This window comes from Pocillopora verrucosa, chromosome 14 (assembly GCF_036669915.1).
Source record: "Pocillopora verrucosa isolate sample1 chromosome 14, ASM3666991v2, whole genome shotgun sequence".
NCBI classification, from domain to species: domain Eukaryota; kingdom Metazoa; phylum Cnidaria; class Anthozoa; order Scleractinia; family Pocilloporidae; genus Pocillopora; species Pocillopora verrucosa.
Window position 1 is genome coordinate 8,277,312 of NC_089325.1, and position 17,266 is coordinate 8,294,577.

The following is a 17,266-nucleotide window of genomic DNA, read 5'->3' on the forward strand; positions in this document are numbered from 1 at the left end:
TTCAAGATAAATTCCTTGAAGATAAAGTTTAGGAACAATGTTTACCGAGCTCACTGAATAAGTTAAACTGATGCTAGTGAGTTTTCAAAGGAATTAAACACATTAAGGAAGACTGATCATTACCACGATTGGGAAAAAGTAATATTATAAAAAAATTAGAACAACTGAGACCGTTTTAGTGTCTTACGACCCTTGCGAAACCGAGTCAAGCAACGTCTCCTTTGTGAGCGAATTGATTATCATTGAAAAATTTAACGCGGAAGGTTATCTGAGTATTTAAACGTAATGCTTTGGAGGAAAATCAATGCAGTTTTGCCTAAGTGTACAAGTATTCGACTTATTTCATCCTTCTTTTTAATTTGAGTGTGGAAAACAAAAATGAAAAATTGTTTATTGTAGCTCACGCCGACGCGGTCTAAATATAACTCTTGAGAAATCACTGAATTATTCGAATATTCCAACGGAAACTGGGTCTTGACGTAATCAACAAACGTTGATCCAAACGAGCTTGTGATTGGCTAGAACAAACACACCTAAACATGTTCCTTTAGAATTCCTCTGAAGTGTCCTCGAACGCCGGACTCTGCTGAAGTAAATTAAAAGTGCCTCGTTGAGAAGATTAGTGAGAAAGCAGAACTAGAAAGACGAAATTTTCTGAAAGAATTACTTGGATAATTGTCTTAGTTATTGTTGTTACTAAGAAAGAAGAAGTAGTATTTAACGCCCGTCGAGCTGTTAAAAATGGTGGCGTCGCAGAACATCATCTGGAGGAAGTACAAGTTTTCAGTTGTTTGCATCATTTTCATCTGGACTTTCCTTTCTTTATCTTGTCGAGGTATGTGTATTAATGCTTAAATTTATAACTATGTTCACAAAATTGCGGCTTCGTAGAGAAAATTACGATATTATGCAACCTTATTTTGACAATTTTACATTCATTGAGAAATTATTGGTTCTAGTCACGGACTAGTCGAGGGAAATTTCTTTACTTAGGAAAGATTATTTCAAATGAGAAAATTGTAGAAACTTACGTTCACTTATCAAAGCGGGAAAGTAGAGACATCGTGATGTAAAGTAAGACCCGTGTGCTTACATATCCGGCAGCTTTCATTTATACAGCGTCATCGACGAGAAATCGTAAAGTCGGTCCACATAAACCGTAAGTACTAAAACAAGGAACGACCCAAAACCACCTACAACCACCTACAACCATCTACAACCACCTCAAAAATTTCAACAACCACCTACAACCACCTCAAAAACATCTACAACCACTTGCAAACTATCTAAAACCATCTAAAACAAGGCATAAATGTCTAAAATAAGGCGAAACGACATGTCACGTACACGAAATACGAGAATCGAACGAAACCTCTACCTCCCCCTGAAATCTTACTCTCCCTGGTCAAATGTATAATCAACCATCTCGCGAAATGAAATGCGATAGCATGCTAATAATTTTATATTCCCTCAGCAAAAGACTTAAAGAACTTTACAAAATGAACTAACATGTTACAAAAAATAATACATTGGGAATCATACATAGGCGCGCGTATATATGGAAGTTTTTGTAATCATGATTCAAAGCATTTTCCATCTTAAGAGTCAGCGCCAACGCACTCTACGATTGTTATTCGAGGATTGTCGATTCATTTATTTGCATTCATTAATGAGGTCGGATTTTCTTCCCAGAAAAGGGCTATTGTGTTTATATGATAAACAAAATAATACATGGTTGCTTGTAGATATGGAATTTCTCTTCTCGTGTTCAACTCGACATCTCACTCGTTCACTGCGCTCACTCGTGAGCTATCGAGTTAAACACTCGAAGATTAATCCCATATCTACGCGCGCCCATGTATTATTCCCTATTTATGAAGGCAACAAAAAACTCCCTTCATCCATCGGTCGACTTGAAACCAAAGTGGAACATTTTTATTTACGTAAAACTGTTTGGGACAGTGGGAATAATTCCCATTTTGTTCATTTTTTGTGGACTTGATTCAACCTTTGGCCCGGATTGAACATGATAAGCGTGATATAAGCTTAAGTCTACGTCTGATGAAATAACTCAACTAAGAGGAAATACTATCAACTTTAAATTACTGCTGTTCTCCTCTCAAACACTAGACTTTTAACTTGTCATTTTATTTCCTTCGTATTACGATTGCATTTCTTTATAACTGACCTCAATTTACTCCTAATAGTAACGCATATGCAAACTTCCTTCGGTTGGATATCCTTTCTAAAATCAATATTAGATTAGCATACGTTTGTGTTAACATATGATTCCCTGCCGTTTGTAATAAGTCAATTATTGGCCATATTAAGTCTAGATGTATTGTCTAAATTTCCTGAGATCCATGTACACAGAAACATGGGCATGTGAAGCATGCAAGAGTAATTTTTTTGGCTGGGTGGGTTGAGATGGGACAATTTGTGTAATTAATGTTTTCATTTTTGTAACCGAAAAGAGCCAAACTTTCAAAAAACGAAAATATCGCAGAAAGACAGAAAAAACCCAAATTTATCTGCACTCACACAGATATTAAGTGATCTACTGTCTCTATTGTCTAAATACTTCTTAGTGAAAATGAAATACATCTGTGTCCCGCTTACTGTTGTCTCCTTCGCAGCCGTTGTTTAGTCTCGTCACATAACACCCTCTATTTCTCGTTTTAGGTAGCTTAAAGCGACTTGAATTCGTAGAGAAAGTCAAACGCGGGAAAATTGCATGGAAAACTCAATATCAGTAGCAGCTAGTACCATGTGGATTTTTTTCAGAGAGGTTGGACAATGCGATTAAAATAGTGATAAAATGCAGGTTGTTTACAAGGATATGACACGTGACAGAGCGAAGTCTAATGTGGCAAAATGGAATTTTGTAACGGAATGGAATGGAATGACATTTTACTTGACTCAACCGCCAAACAACTTGCATTCCATCAAGTACCATGAAAACAACGCCCAAAGTTCCATCAGAACATACCCAATCATTGCACTACATGAACAATAGGCAATTTTTCATCTTATCACGTATTCTAACCACATTCTCCAACCCCACTGAAAAAGATTCACATGGAACTAACTGCTGTGAATTTTTCAATTCTCTCGTGTTTTGACTTTTTCTTCGAACATGATTGGCATCTAGCTACTTTGGACTTAATCCAATCGCGTGTTAATTCCTTGTAAACAACCTGCATCTTATCACGTATTCTAACCACATTCTCTAACCCCACTGAAAAAGATTCACATGGAACTAACTGCTGTGAATTTTTCAATTCTCTCGTGTTCTGACTTTTTCTACGAACATGATTGGCATTTAGCTACTTTGGACTTACTCCAATCGCGTGTTAATTCCTTGTAAACAACCTGCATCTTATCACACATTTTAAACACAGAGGGCAAAGTCTAGATAGGCAACAACCGATCAGCCGTCTTTGAAATACTATCCTTTTCTCTCGTTCAATGTATCTTCACTTATTCAAGATCGCAAGATATCTTTGGTTAGGGTCTATTGGAGATGCAACAGAGTTACCTGGAATTATATTTTTGAGGCAGCTAACTGTAGACGAATAATTTTTATTTTCTCTTTGTTTGAGGAACGGTAGTAAGAGTAGTCCTTTTCGCAACCGTCATTTGGTCTCGTCACGCAACGCCCTCTCTCTCCAACGGGGAATAGATGGCGTTGTGTGACGAGACCAAACAACGGCTGCTATTAGGGGACCACAGTAAGTGTGGCACCAACGCATTTTATTTTTGCTTAGAAGTATTTAGACAGTAGACGCAAAAGACCACAAAAAATTCTGCGTGAGTTCAGATTAATTAGTTTTTTTCCTTTCTCTTAAACTGAAGTAATGCAATATTTTCGTTCTTTTGAAAGTTATGCTCTTTTTCTGATACAAAGAAGAAAACATTAGGTACACAAAGTGTCCCATCTCGACCCTCCCAGCCCAAAAACATAACTCTTGCATGTTACGTATGCCTATGTTTATGTACATATTAGTTTTCTGTTAGCAGCAAATTATGAATTGCTGTATATATTACAACTGTTATAAGTGGAGTATAATCTATCACTATGACTCTGGTTGTCATGCCAAATCTTTAGGGGAACTTTTAATCCCATCATCACCAAACGTTATTCGTCCACCTCCCATCTATCCTACTTAAAATAGAGACAAAAGACATATATGACCTTGGCACTTGAAAGGACTTGACAATTCAGGAAAGAGCTCAAGTTCACCTTGCTGAAAAATTAATCATTTTGTTGTTGTCAATGTACATTTATAAAGATGACTCCTGTTGGGAATTTTCTTATAATCATAATTAATAAACCCATCACTCAACCATGCACTCTGTCAGTGTAATGTACACTATCATTGTGTCCATTTTTGTTTGTGGAAGACAAGTCCAGCCTTGTCAATCCAACTAGCCTTAAATTAACAGTCACCATTTTTCTTTCGTAGGGGTTGGAAGGTTAAGTAAGATTGGACTAAAGCTTCATCTTGGCCATGTTTGTTAATGATTGTTTTCCTTGCTGTAGGTGTGGATGCATTAAAATTTCTCAATCCTCCACCCCAAGTTTCTAGTGGATACCTAGCCAGGAATATTGACTTCAACTGTTCAACTGATGATGCAAATGCAACAGTTAAGCTTTTCTTCGCTGCAGACTTTGTAAACTATAATGAAAGAACTTTGTCTCCTAAGAAACTTCACCTGAATAAACAAGTTTTTACATTGTTAAACCTTGGGGTGAGGGATGGTGGACAATATAGGTGTAAAGCAACAGATGGAAAAAAAACCATTGAATGGCCAAGCACTCATGGTTTACTCTTTCTTTCTCAAGGTAGGTGTAGGTGCAAGAATTTGTACTATCATTTTTTGTTAGTGTTGATGTTTCATAGTTTCGTGTTAGGTGTTTATTTTCTCGTCTTCCATTAGTGTCCTTTGTCAGTTACCAGTTTTGTACTTGTTATATTTATTTGCATATCGTATATATATTGGTTGCGCGTAATTTATTTGGTTAGTTGTCTAGTTTGTGAAAATTACCGTTACATATCTAGCTCTGGGTTTCATGTTTTCGTCTTTGGGTTGGTCACATTCGTCTTGTAAGTATCTTTGTTTATCTCGCTTTGTCGTTTTCCAGTACTTTCACTCATACGATGTAAGTTATTTTATGCTCATTCGCGTGTTTGTAATTTTGTCATTTTCAGTTACCGTATTCAACAATGTGTCAAGTTTGTTCTAGTAAAGTTTGAAATACGTGTGATTAGCGTTTGCGGCTATAGTAGGTGGAACACAAGCATACAGTATGTACAATGTAGTTTACATTATGAATTCTTTAGAAAATCTAAACCTCACAGCATATACAAGAAACTTAAGTTTAACCAGTCGACAGTGGTTAAGCGTAGTCTGTACTCCTCTCAAGAACACTATATTTGTCATCACAGTGTTCAAAATGTTATGGAATCACAAGGCATAGCCAACTGAGTCCACAACAAATAAAACGATTCTTTTAGTGCAGCATTGTCTGTACTCTTATTAACAACAACAAAGGTGGACTAGAGTATATTACATTGACGGAGTAGTTGAGTGATAGGGTTAACAACTGTGATGCAACTTCCCGTAAATGTTTGCTATTTACCTACGTCAAACTTATCCTTACAAGCTATTCGAATATGGCACCACTGTGAGATTTACCTCTAATAGTGCATGAAATTATAAAGTACCAGAGAGTGATATGTAACGAGATTCACCAAGAGTATCATTAAATAAAAATATTTACGTCAATGAATTCTTTTGAAATCAACATATTTAACAAAAGAGGTTGTAAGGTGTGCAGGGTTAATGATATTTATGAGCATGTAATTTAAGAGAGTTGTGTTACCTTACAGGAAAATTGCCAGATATTATACTTGATCCGCCGAGACCAATCATCATCCAGCAAGGGCAAACTGGAAAAATCACATGTCAAGCCTTTGGTTGGTCAGTCAGCAAACTTGCATGGAAGAAGCGAACTGACTCTGGTGACCAAAATGTTCCAGACAGCAAAGTTACAAATGTTGTAGATAAGTCTGAAAATTTAGTGAAGGCAACCCTAACCTTCACTAATGCTCAACGTCAAGATAGTGGTGAATATAAATGTGTGCTGACAGCTTTCAACAAACAGGATTATAAGCTTGCAAATATACGTGTGGATGGTAAGCTTTAAACCATTTTTATAATAAAGCATTAACATTCTTCTTTAGCCACTATAACCCAGACGTGTTATTGAAATTGTTTGTTTTCGTGGTCATTTTCCTTTAGTGGGAGATGTGGTGTCTGCTAAAACTAATGCGGTTTATATTCGCATGGTCTTGCTTTGTCTTTTGCCGTTCAAACGAATCAGTCTCTGCAGTAATAAAATTGTTTCAGACATTACACAGGAAGTTAATTCTCAACATGCCTCAAGCGATCCTTGGTAAACAAAGACAAAGTACTAATTTCTTTCTTCTTCCTCACCATTGAGCTACGTTTTCACCGCCATTCGGCCCATTCTGGAAGAAATGTTTTCGCGAGGCATCTTCTCTTCATACCTTCTTTTCAAAGAACACGACGCGGCGAGTGAAATATAGACTACTAACACCCACAGAAAAGCAGTAGTGAGCTCATATATTTTATTAGAAGAAATATAACTTTCCATCCAACTAGTTTTGGAGAAACATTCCCCTACGATATGTCGATTTTTCGCATTGCACTGATTTTGCAAATTTAAATTGCCTCAACGAAATATCTACAACGCACTCAAACTTAAGTAATTCTCTGCGTATGATCATGCAGTCCAACAATGATTGTGTCTATTATCAAAGTCACAGAAATTAATAACACCCTCTTACTCTGACACATTTTCAAGGTCTTTTAACTTATCAGTGTATCAGATTTTCGCTACTTTACTTTTTTTTCCATACTAGACTGAACCAAATTCAGCACCAAAACACTAAATTAATGACAGTAAAATGACATTTATATCGATGAACCAAGTCATTCCTGTTTGGTTTTAACTCTATACTCATGTAAATACTTTCTATAGTGCAATGAATTTGCATATACAGCTGATAACCATGCAACAGTATTTGATGATACTTGAGAATATTCCCCTTTATGCCAAGGGTCGTGACGCTATTACACAGTGTACATGAAGTTACCAAATATCAGGAATCGCGTTTCTTAAACAGTTAACTCTTATTTGTTTGTGTTTAACCCTTATGACGACAGTCAAAGGATCGTAGGTGTGGTGTCGATATTCAGGCCTCTGTGTTGAGGCCTCCGTTCAAACCAAGAAATGGATAATTCCAGTCACTATGTCACGGTCTTGGGGATCAGTCGACTTGTTCCCTCATAGTTTCTGCTTTGATCACAACAGCTATTTCTGTTGTTAGCATTCTTGCGTTGGTCGGCAATATTTTGGTGACTACGGTTTTTCTCATCAACAAAACCCTTAGGACAAGTACAAATGACTTCATTGTTAGCATGGCCGTTGGGGATCTATCGTCCGCTGTAAGCATATGGCCGTTGTACGCCACTGAGGGGATGCTGTCAGGAAAACATATGATCGATGATTCAGTAGCCACAGCTGTTTTCAAAATAAGTCCGTATTTTAAAGGCGTGTCACAGGCTATTTGAGTTTTCAGCCTAGTCGGCATAGTCGTAGAGAGGTTCGTTGCCGTAGTTCATCCACTTAAGGCTAAAATTCTGATCCAAAAGAGTCGACCCTGAGCTGTTTCATTGGCACTAACTTGGATCGTCCCGTTACCATTACTGTACTATGCCTCAGATCCTATAGGATCGTTAGGCTTAATGAGAATCAACCACTTTGTTCGTTTTCGTGGAAAGCGGAGAACCGCTATATATTCTATGCTATTGAGTTTGTTATGTTCAACTGTACCCCCTACCCCTGACTAATTCAGTTAACGACATTTCACAAATGAACACTTATCTCTGAAATTAATGAGTTGTAACGGCTGAGAGGTTGTAGTTTTTCAGTTCAATATTTGAAATGACATAGTGATATAAACCAAAAATCATGTTTTATCCTTGAACTCCGCTACTTTTGCGCTGCGCACAAACGATGAAAAAGTGACAGTATGCATTAACACAATTAGCAGGCTTATCTTGAATAACATCAGAGCGGTGGTGAGAAACCCATCTCACAGTGGTGTCATATTCGAATGACTTAAAAGGATAAGTTCGACGTTGGTTAGTAGCAAATATTTACGGAAAGTTCCATCGCAGTTGTTGATCCTATCAGTCTAACACTGTCAATATAATATACTCTAGTCCAGCCTTGTCAATCCAACTAGCCTCACAATTATTAACAGTCACCATTTTTCTTTCTTAAGGGACAGAGAGTTAAGTAAGATTTGAGTAAAGCTTTATCCTGGCTATGTTTGTTAATGATTGTTTACTTTGCTGTAGGTGTCGATGCGTTAAAATTTCTCAGTCCTCCGCCCCAAGTTTCCAGTGGATACCTAGCCAGGAATATTGACTTCAACTGTTCAACTGATGATGCAAATGCAACAGTTAAGCTTTTCTTCGCTGCAGACTTTGTAAACTTTAATGAAAGAACTTTGTCTCCTGAGAAACTTCACCTGAATAAACAAGTTTTTACATTGTTGAACCTTGGGGTGAGGGATGGTGGACAATATAGGTGTAAAGCAACAGATGGAAAAAAAACCATTGAATGGCCAAGCACTCATGGTTTACTCTTTCTTTCTCAAGGTAGGTGGAACACAAGCATACAGTATGTACAATGTAGTTTACATTATGTATTCTTTAGCAAATCTCATCCTCACAGTATATACCAGAAACTTAAGTTTAACAGATCGACAGTGGTTTAGTGTGGTCTGTACTCCTCTCAAAAACACTATGTTTGTCATCACAATGTTCAAAATGTTATGGAATCATGAGGCGCAGCTAAGTGAGTCTACAACAAATAAAACGATTCTTTTAGTGCAGCATTGTCTGTACTCTTATTGACAACCGCAAATTGGCCAATCGGATTGCAACATTACTGCCAATTGTGATAAAAACCGTGTTCTTTTGTGTTTCGTTCGTATAACCTTTTCATCTTCAAGAATGACCATAGAAGAGTTTTGTTTCTCTAAAAAATTTCAAGCAAAAGTTGTTAAGAGAAGACAATATATCTCAGGGATATTGTTTGATTTGATGTCAAAATCCCAAAGGTAATGTTATAAAAAATTTTTGGCAGACAGTGTGAAGAATTGATACTGGATCTTTAGGGTGAAGGAGTAAATTTTCCTCTGAAAGTGCATGAAATTATAAAGAACCAGAGACGTGTAACGAGATTCACCAGGAGTATCATTGAATAAAAATATTTTGCGTTGATGAAATCCCTTGAAATCAACAGATTTAACTAAAAAGGTCTCTAAGGTGTACAGGGTTAATGATATTTATGAGCATGTAGTTTAAAAGTGGTGCCTTACCTTACAGGAAAATTGCCAGATATTGTACTTGATCCACCGAGACCAATCATCATTCAGCAGGGGCAAACTGGAAAAATCACATGCCAAGCTTTTGGTTGGTCTGTCAGCAAACTTGCGTGGAAAAAGCGAAGTAACTCTGGTGACAAAACTGTTCCAGACAGCAAAGTTACAAATGTTGTAGATAAGTCTGAAAATTTAGTGAAGGCAACCCTAACCTTCACTAATGCTCAACGTCAAGATAGTGGTGAATATAAATGTGTGCTGACAGCTTTCAACAAACAGGATTATAAGCTTGCAAATATACGTGTGGATGGTAAGCTTTGAACCATTTTAATAATACAGCATTAACATTCTTCTTTAGCCACTAAATCTTGTAGTCGTAATGCCATTGGTATAGTTGAGTACACAGAACCTAACTCTACTATCCAGACATGTTTTCGAAATTATATGTTTTCATGGTCATTTTTTTTTTTAGTGGGAGATGTGGAATCTGTCAAAACTAATGCGGTTTATACTTGCATAGTCTTGTTTTTGCCGTTCAAGCGAATCAGTCTCCGCGGAAATAAAATTGTTCCAAACATTACACAGGAAGTTAATTCTCAACATCCCTCAAGCGATCCTTGATAAACAAAGACAAAGTACTAATTTCTTTCTTTTTCCCCACCGTTGAGCTACATTTTCATGGGCATGCTACCCATTGTGGAAGAGACTTGTTCGCGAGACATCTCTTTATACCAAAAGCATTGGTCTTTTCAAAGAACACGGCTTGGCGAGTGAAATCTAGACTACTAACACCTAAAAAGAACCAGTAGTGAGCTCGTTTATTTTGTAAGAAGAAACATAACTTTGCATCCAGCAAGATTTGGAGAAACATTCCACTACGATATTTCGATTTTGCGCATTGCACTGATCTTGAAAATTTAAATTTCCTTAACGAAATATCTACAGCTTCCAGTTTTTTTTTTTCACGCACTCAAACTCCAGTAATTCTCTGTGTATGATCATGCAGTCCAACATTGTGTCTATTATCAAAGTCACAGAAATTAACAACACCATATTACTCTATCACATCGTCAAGGTCTTTTAACTTATCAGTGTATCTGATTTCCGCTACTTTATTTTCTTTGCCATACTAGACTGAACCAACTTCAGCACTACAACATCAAATTAGTGTCGGTAAAATGACATTTATATCGATGAACCAAATCATTTTTGTTTGGTTTGAACTCTATACTCATGTAAATACTTTCTTCAGTGCAATGAATTTGCATATACAGTTGATAACCATGTAACATTATTTGAAAATTTTTTTTATTCCCTTTGAGCCAAGGTTCGTGACGCTATAAAGCAGCGCACAATAAACTCACCAAATATCAGGAATCGCGTTTCTTAAACAGTTAACTCTTAGTTGTTTGTGTTTAACCTTTATGACGACAGTCAAAGGATCGTAGGTGTGGTGTAGATATTCAGGCCTCTGTGTTGAGGCCTCCGTTCAAACCAAGAAATGGATAATTTTAGTCGCTATGTTCTTGGGGATCAGTCGACTTGTTCCCTCATAGTTTCTGCTTTGATCACAACAGCTATTTCTGTTGTTAGCATTTTAGCGTTGGTCGGCAATATTTTGGTGACTACGGTTTTTCTCATCAACAAAACCCTTAGGTCAAGTATAAATTATTTCATTGTTAACATGGCCGTTGGGGATCTATCGTCCGCTGTGAGCACATGGCCGCTGTACGCCACTGAGGGGATGCTGTCAGGAAAACATTTGATCGATGATCCAGTAGCCACAGCTGTTTGCAAAATAAGTCCGTATTTCAAGGGCGTGTCACAGGCTATTTGAGTTTTCAGCCTAGTCGGTATAGTCGTAGAGAGGTTCGTTGCCGTAGTTCATCCACTTAAGGCTAAAGTTCTGATGCAAAAGACTCGACCCCGAGCTGTTTAATTGGCACTGACTTGGATCATCCTGTTACTACTGGCTGTACCGTACCTCAGATCCTTAAGGATCGTTAGGCTTAATGAGAATCAACCACTTTGTTCGTTTTCGTGGAAAGCAGAGAACCGCTTTATATTCTATGCTATTGGATTTGTTTTTTTCTACTGTACCCCCCTGGTTTTGATCACCGCTCTTAATACCAAAATCCTAAAAAGTTTGAAGTGATTAAGATGCGTCACTGATGAGCAGGACCAAGCGCTGAGATAAGAACAAGAAGTTGCAAACAAACCAAACTATCATGAAGGTCTGCGGATCAATAGCCGCGGTCGTTTTCGTCTGCTAGACTTCAATTGCCGTCTAACTTATATTAGTTAATGCGGTTTACCCATCGCATGACGGAGACTCATGTATGCACCTACTGGGTTTGTTATTTCACATACTGCCATCTTTATCAGCGGCAATCAACCCCATAATACTTTTCGTGTTGAGTAATAACCGCAAGTATTTCCCGCCTTTAAAGCATTTCGCGTGTTTGTACAAAAATACGGAAGAAAAGAATAAAAAGCTTTATCCCAGTGTGGCCTTCTGCATACAACTTTATTTAAGGTCATGATTCAGGTCAGATTACAACGATAAGCTGCATCTCGTCTCTATAATCATCACCAGAAAGTGTGATTTTGTTTATCATCTGTACATATAGAAATGAACTTGAAATGAAGCTTTTAATGTGAAAACGTAAAAGAAAAATAGATGGGGTAAACTTGACTAATTCAGTTAACGACATTTCACAAAAGAACGGTTATCTCTTTCATTAATGAGTTTAATGGCTGAGAAGTTGTAGTATTTCGTTCAATATTTCAAATGACGTAGTAATATAAACCGAAGATCGTGTGTCAGCCTCGTACTCGGCTCCTTTTGCGCTGCGCGCAAACGAGGAAAAAGTGACAGTTTGCCATAACACAATTAGCAGGCATATCTTCAATAAAATCAGAGCGGTGATGAGAGACCACATCTCACAGTGGTGCCATTTTCGAATAGCTTGTAGTGATAAGTTCGACGTAGGTAAATAGCAAATATTTACGGGAAGCTGCATCGCACTTGTTAACCCTATCACTCCACTACTCCGTCAATGTAATATACTCTAGTCCAGTCTTGTCAAACCTAGTCTCACAATAAGCAGTCACCATTTTACTTTCTTAGGGGTTGGAGGGTTAAGTTAGTTTGGACTAAAGCTTCCTCTGGGCCATGTTTGCTAATGATTGTTTACTTTGCTGTAGGTGTGGATCCCTTGAAATTTCTCAATCCTCCACCCCAAGTTTCTAGTGGATACCTAGCCAGGAATATTGACTTCAACTGCTCAACTAATGATGCAAATGCAATAGTTAAGCTTTTCTTCGCTGCAGACTTTGTAAACTATAATGAAAGAACTTTGTCTCCTGAGAAACTTCACCTGAATAAACAAGTTTTTACATTGTTGAACCTTGGGGTGAAGGATGGTGGACAATATAGGTGTAAAGCAACAGATGGAAAAGAAACCATTGAATGGCCAAGTACTCATGGTTTACTCTTTCTTTCTCAAGGTAGGTGGAACACAAGCATACATTATGTACAGTGTAGCTTAAGTTATGTATTATTTAGCAAATCTTAACCCCACAGTATAAACCAGAAACCTAAGTTTAACAAATCGACAGTGGTTTAGTGTGGTCTGTACTCCTCTTAAAAACACTATGTTTGTCATCACAGTGTTCAAAATGTTATGGAATCATGAGGCGCAGCCAAGTGAGTCCACAACAAATAAAACGATACTTTTAGTGCAGCATTGTCTGTACTCTTATTAACAACGGCAAATTGGCCAATCGGATTGCAACATTACTGCCAATTGTGGTAAAAACTGTATTTCGTTCATATAACCTTTTCATCTTCAGGAATGACCATAAAAGAGTTTTGTTTCTCTTAAAAAAAACCTTTTCAAGCAAAAGTTGTTAAGAGAAGACAAAACATCTCAAGGATATTGTTTGATTTAATACCAAATTCCCAAAGGTAATGTTTTCATAAGAAATGTTTGGCAGACAGTGTGGAGAATTGTTTTGAACCTTTAGGGTGAAGGAGTTAAGGATTCCTCAGAGAGTGCAGGAAACTATAAAGTACCAGAGGGTGACTTGTTACAAGATTCACCAGAAGTACTATTAAATAAAAGTTAATAGTTAATGAATTCTTTTTGAAATCAGCACATTTAACTGAAAAGGTCTCTAAGGGTTAATGATTTTGATGAGCATGTAATTTAAAAGTGTTGTGTTACCTTACAGGAAAATTGCCAGATATTATACTTGATCCACCAAGACCAATCATTGTGCAGCAGGGGCAAACTGGAACAATCACATGTCAAGCAAGGGGTTGGTCTGTCAGCAAACTTGCGTGGAAAAAGCGAAGTGACTCTGTTGACAAAACTGTTCCAGACAGCAAAGTTACAAATGTTATAGATAAGTCTGAAAATTTAGTGAAAGCAACCCTGACCTTTACTAATGCTCAACGTCAAGATAGTGGTGAATATAAATGTGTGCTGACAGCTTTCAACAAACAGAATTATAAGCTTGCAAATATACGTGTGGATGGTAAGCTTTGAACCATTTTTGTAATGCAGCATTAGCATTCTTCTTTAGCCTCTTAAATTTGTAGTCGTAACGCTACTGGTATAATTGAGTACACAGAAACTAACTCTACGATCCAGACATGTTATCAAAATTGTATGTTTTCATAATAATTTTTTTTTAGTGAGAGATGTGGTGTCTGTTAAAGCTAATGCGGGTCTATATTTGCATAGTCTTGTTTTTCCGCTCAAACGAATCAGTCTCTACGTCAATAAAATTGTTATTACCTCAGCTCAGTAATTATCATGAAAAGCATCCAATGAACATAATTTGCGAAGACTGGGGCTAAACCAAATTTAAAGTAGTTCAATGAATTAATTAAAGTAAGATTGCATCCTCCATTTCTTGTGATGATCCAAACATTTGCTCCTTTTACTAATTGCGCTTTTGTCAGTTTTGTTTATTTGTTGTGATACCAGGTAATTTCTGCTTTTTTTACCTTGTAAAATTGTGATGTTGAATGATAAATGTTTTGTCATCAATATCTACTTTTTATCTCATTGTATGAGAGATAAGGTGTGGAGCAGGTGTGGTGTCTGTTAAAACTAATGCGGTTTATGTTTTCATAGTCTTGTTTTTGCCGTTCAAAAAAATCAGTCTTTACAGTAATAAAATTGTTCCAGACATTACACGGGAAGTTAATTCTTAACGTCCCTCGAGCGATCCTTGGTGAGAGATCTTTTTCACCTAAACGAAGAAATAGTACTGATTTCTTTCTTTTTCCCACCGTTGAGCTACATTTTCATGGGCATTGGTCTTTTCAAAGAACACGACGCGGCGAGTGAAAACTAGACTACTAACGCCTACAGAGAACTAGTAACGAGCTCGTATATTTTGTTAGAAGAAATATAACTTTGCATCCAGCAAGTCTTGAAGAAATGTTCCACTATGATGTGTCAACTTTGTGCATTGCATTGCATTGCAGATTCTTACGGATCGTTCGGCTTAACGAGAATCAACCACTATGCTCGTTTTCATGGGAAGCGGAGAACCGCTATTTATGCTATGCAATTTTATGTTCTATTGTACCCCCTTGGTTTTGATTATCGTTCTTTGTACCAAAATCATAAAAAGTTTGAAGCGATCAAGACACGTCACTGATGAGCAGGACCAAGCGCTGAATAAGATAAGAACAAGAAGTCGCAAACAAAACCAGAATATTATGAAGGTCTTCTGATCAATTGCCGCGGTCTTTTTCGTCTGCTGGACTTTAATTGCTATAAGATTACTTGTAGCGGTTTACCCATCGTAAGACAGAGACTCCTATTTGCTCCTACTGGGTTTGTTATTTTACATACTGCCATCTTTACCAGTGGCAATCAACCCCATAATACTTTTCGTGTCGAGCACAAATTTCCTGACTGCTTTGAAGGAAATGTTCAATCGTTTTTTGTGCATAAAGTTGTGGGTGAGAGGCTCTCCTTGAACTTAATTTGGTGATGAACAATTAAGGAGTAAGGATTGTACTTTTCAAACCAATTTAAATTTGAACGAAAGCTTCTAAATAAAATAGACAGGACATTTAAATTAAATTAATACAAAATTTCTCTTGGTCGTAAGTAGGAGAGTGACTTTTCTTTGCCTTAATAAAGGCGGACTGAAATACTTCACGCAATATCCACTAATATTTCCCGCCTACAAAGCATTTTGCGTGTTTGTACAAAGATACGGAAAAAATAATAAAAAGCTTTGTCCGAGTTTGGCTTTCTGCATTTTACAATTCTATTAAAGGTCATCTCATCTCTAGAATCATCACCAGAACGTGCGATTTTGTTTGCCATTTGTTCATATAGAAATGAGCTTGAAATGAAGCCTTTGATGTGAAAATGTAAAAGAAAAATCGATGGGGTTAACTTGATTACTTCAACAAAAGTTATCGATGTTTGAAGCACGGTTATCTCCGTCATTTAATGAGTTGTAAAGGCTGAGAGGTTGTAGTTTTTCAGTTCAATATTTCAAATGACATAATATAAACCGAAGATCATGTTTAAGCCTCGAACTCGGCTACTTTTGCGCTTCACACGAAAGATGAAAAAGTGTCAGTTTGCCATAACACCATTAGCAGACATATCTCGATAATATCACATCGGTGGCCAGAAGATATGCTCAATGTACGTAAATACCAAATATTTCCGGGAAGTTGCATCACAGGTCTTAACAGCAGCACGTCAGTTTAGGAACTGAGTCACGTTATCTCGTACGTGCCGGCTCTTTCGCCTGGAATTAGGATACCCGTTCAGATGGTAAATTTTTGTCATGGCTATATGCCAACTTGTATAGGATGCTGTGAAGAGGAAATTTTAGCCCACCATTAATACTGAAAAGCGGAAATTCTTGGTTTATTTCTTGTGCGCATATCTGCAAATTCAAATAAAATTTTAACATAAATGAAGATTTTATCCATTCCAGTCAATGTATACATATATTCAAAACTGTTGCCATTTGAAAATACATCGTACAAAAATAAACCCTTTTTTTTCTTATCAAAAAGCGTCTCTTTTTCGTGAGAAAAGTAAAGGAATATACGTGTATATATATATATATATATATATGTATATATATATATATATATTATGAGAGGAAAAAAGGACGCAACTACATTTCCCGACAAGCCTGTTTCGTGAATCGCTTCACTCTTCAGGGGTTTATTCCCCTGAAGAGTGAAGCGATTCACGAAACAGGCTTGTCGGGAAATGTAGTTGCGTCCTTTTTTCCTCTCATAATATTTACTCTGCTCTGCTTCAACGTATTGAGCACCGTTCCACGCGAAAATCGACTTTCAGACTTCCTATATATATATATATATATATATATTTAATATATATTTTCAAATTTACAACATTCTTGAAAACGGGTGTATAAATTTTTGTCTTCACAATTGTTACTTCTGTTTGATCAACTTCAAAACAGCCCACCTGCCATGTAAGCAGGAGAAACAAGTACGGCAATGAATCAGCAATTTCTTGGTTGTCACGACCGACCCACATGAATTAAAAACTACGCTTTAAGCTTGAGATTTCAAACGCATGATAGTTGACGAAGGTGAAGCTTGAAAAAAGTATCACACACAGAAATCGAGAGCCAATAATCGAATTTTTCCTGAATAATTCTTCTAGGTGTTGAAAACCTAACATGACAATATCATGTTTTTATTTTATTTTGTTGACAACCACACAATAAGAGGTAACTTACTTTATTCAAAT

General features: G+C 37.0%; 1 protein-coding gene across 1 annotated transcript; it reads left to right on the forward strand.

Annotated features, from left to right (window-relative positions):
- The first annotated feature begins 579 nt into the window (after window positions 1-579).
- LOC136278125 (matrix-remodeling-associated protein 5-like) lies at window positions 580-14,717 on the forward strand. Its single transcript, XM_066161472.1, has 7 exons — window positions 580-835; window positions 4,544-4,846; window positions 5,895-6,200; window positions 8,455-8,757; window positions 9,490-9,795; window positions 12,693-12,995; window positions 13,722-14,717. Exons 1-7 carry the CDS (start codon window positions 742-744, stop codon window positions 14,036-14,038), a joined length of 1,932 nt encoding a protein of 643 aa, XP_066017569.1. The 5' UTR covers window positions 580-741; the 3' UTR covers window positions 14,039-14,717.
- Window positions 14,718-17,266: the final 2,549 nt, after the last annotated feature.

What these genes read in the sequence shown, in the direction of transcription:
- LOC136278125 (XM_066161472.1), top strand. Translation starts at nt 742, where the DNA reads ATGGTGGCGTCGCAGAACATCATCTGGAGGAAGTACAAGTTTTCAGTT. An exon ending in TTTACTCTTTCTTTCTCAAG is followed by an intron (nt 4,847 to 5,894) that starts GTAGGTGTAGGT and finishes GTTACCTTACAG; the next exon opens with GAAAATTGCCAGATATTATA. An exon ending in TGCAAATATACGTGTGGATG is followed by an intron (nt 9,796 to 12,692) that starts GTAAGCTTTGAA and finishes ACTTTGCTGTAG; the next exon opens with GTGTGGATCCCTTGAAATTT.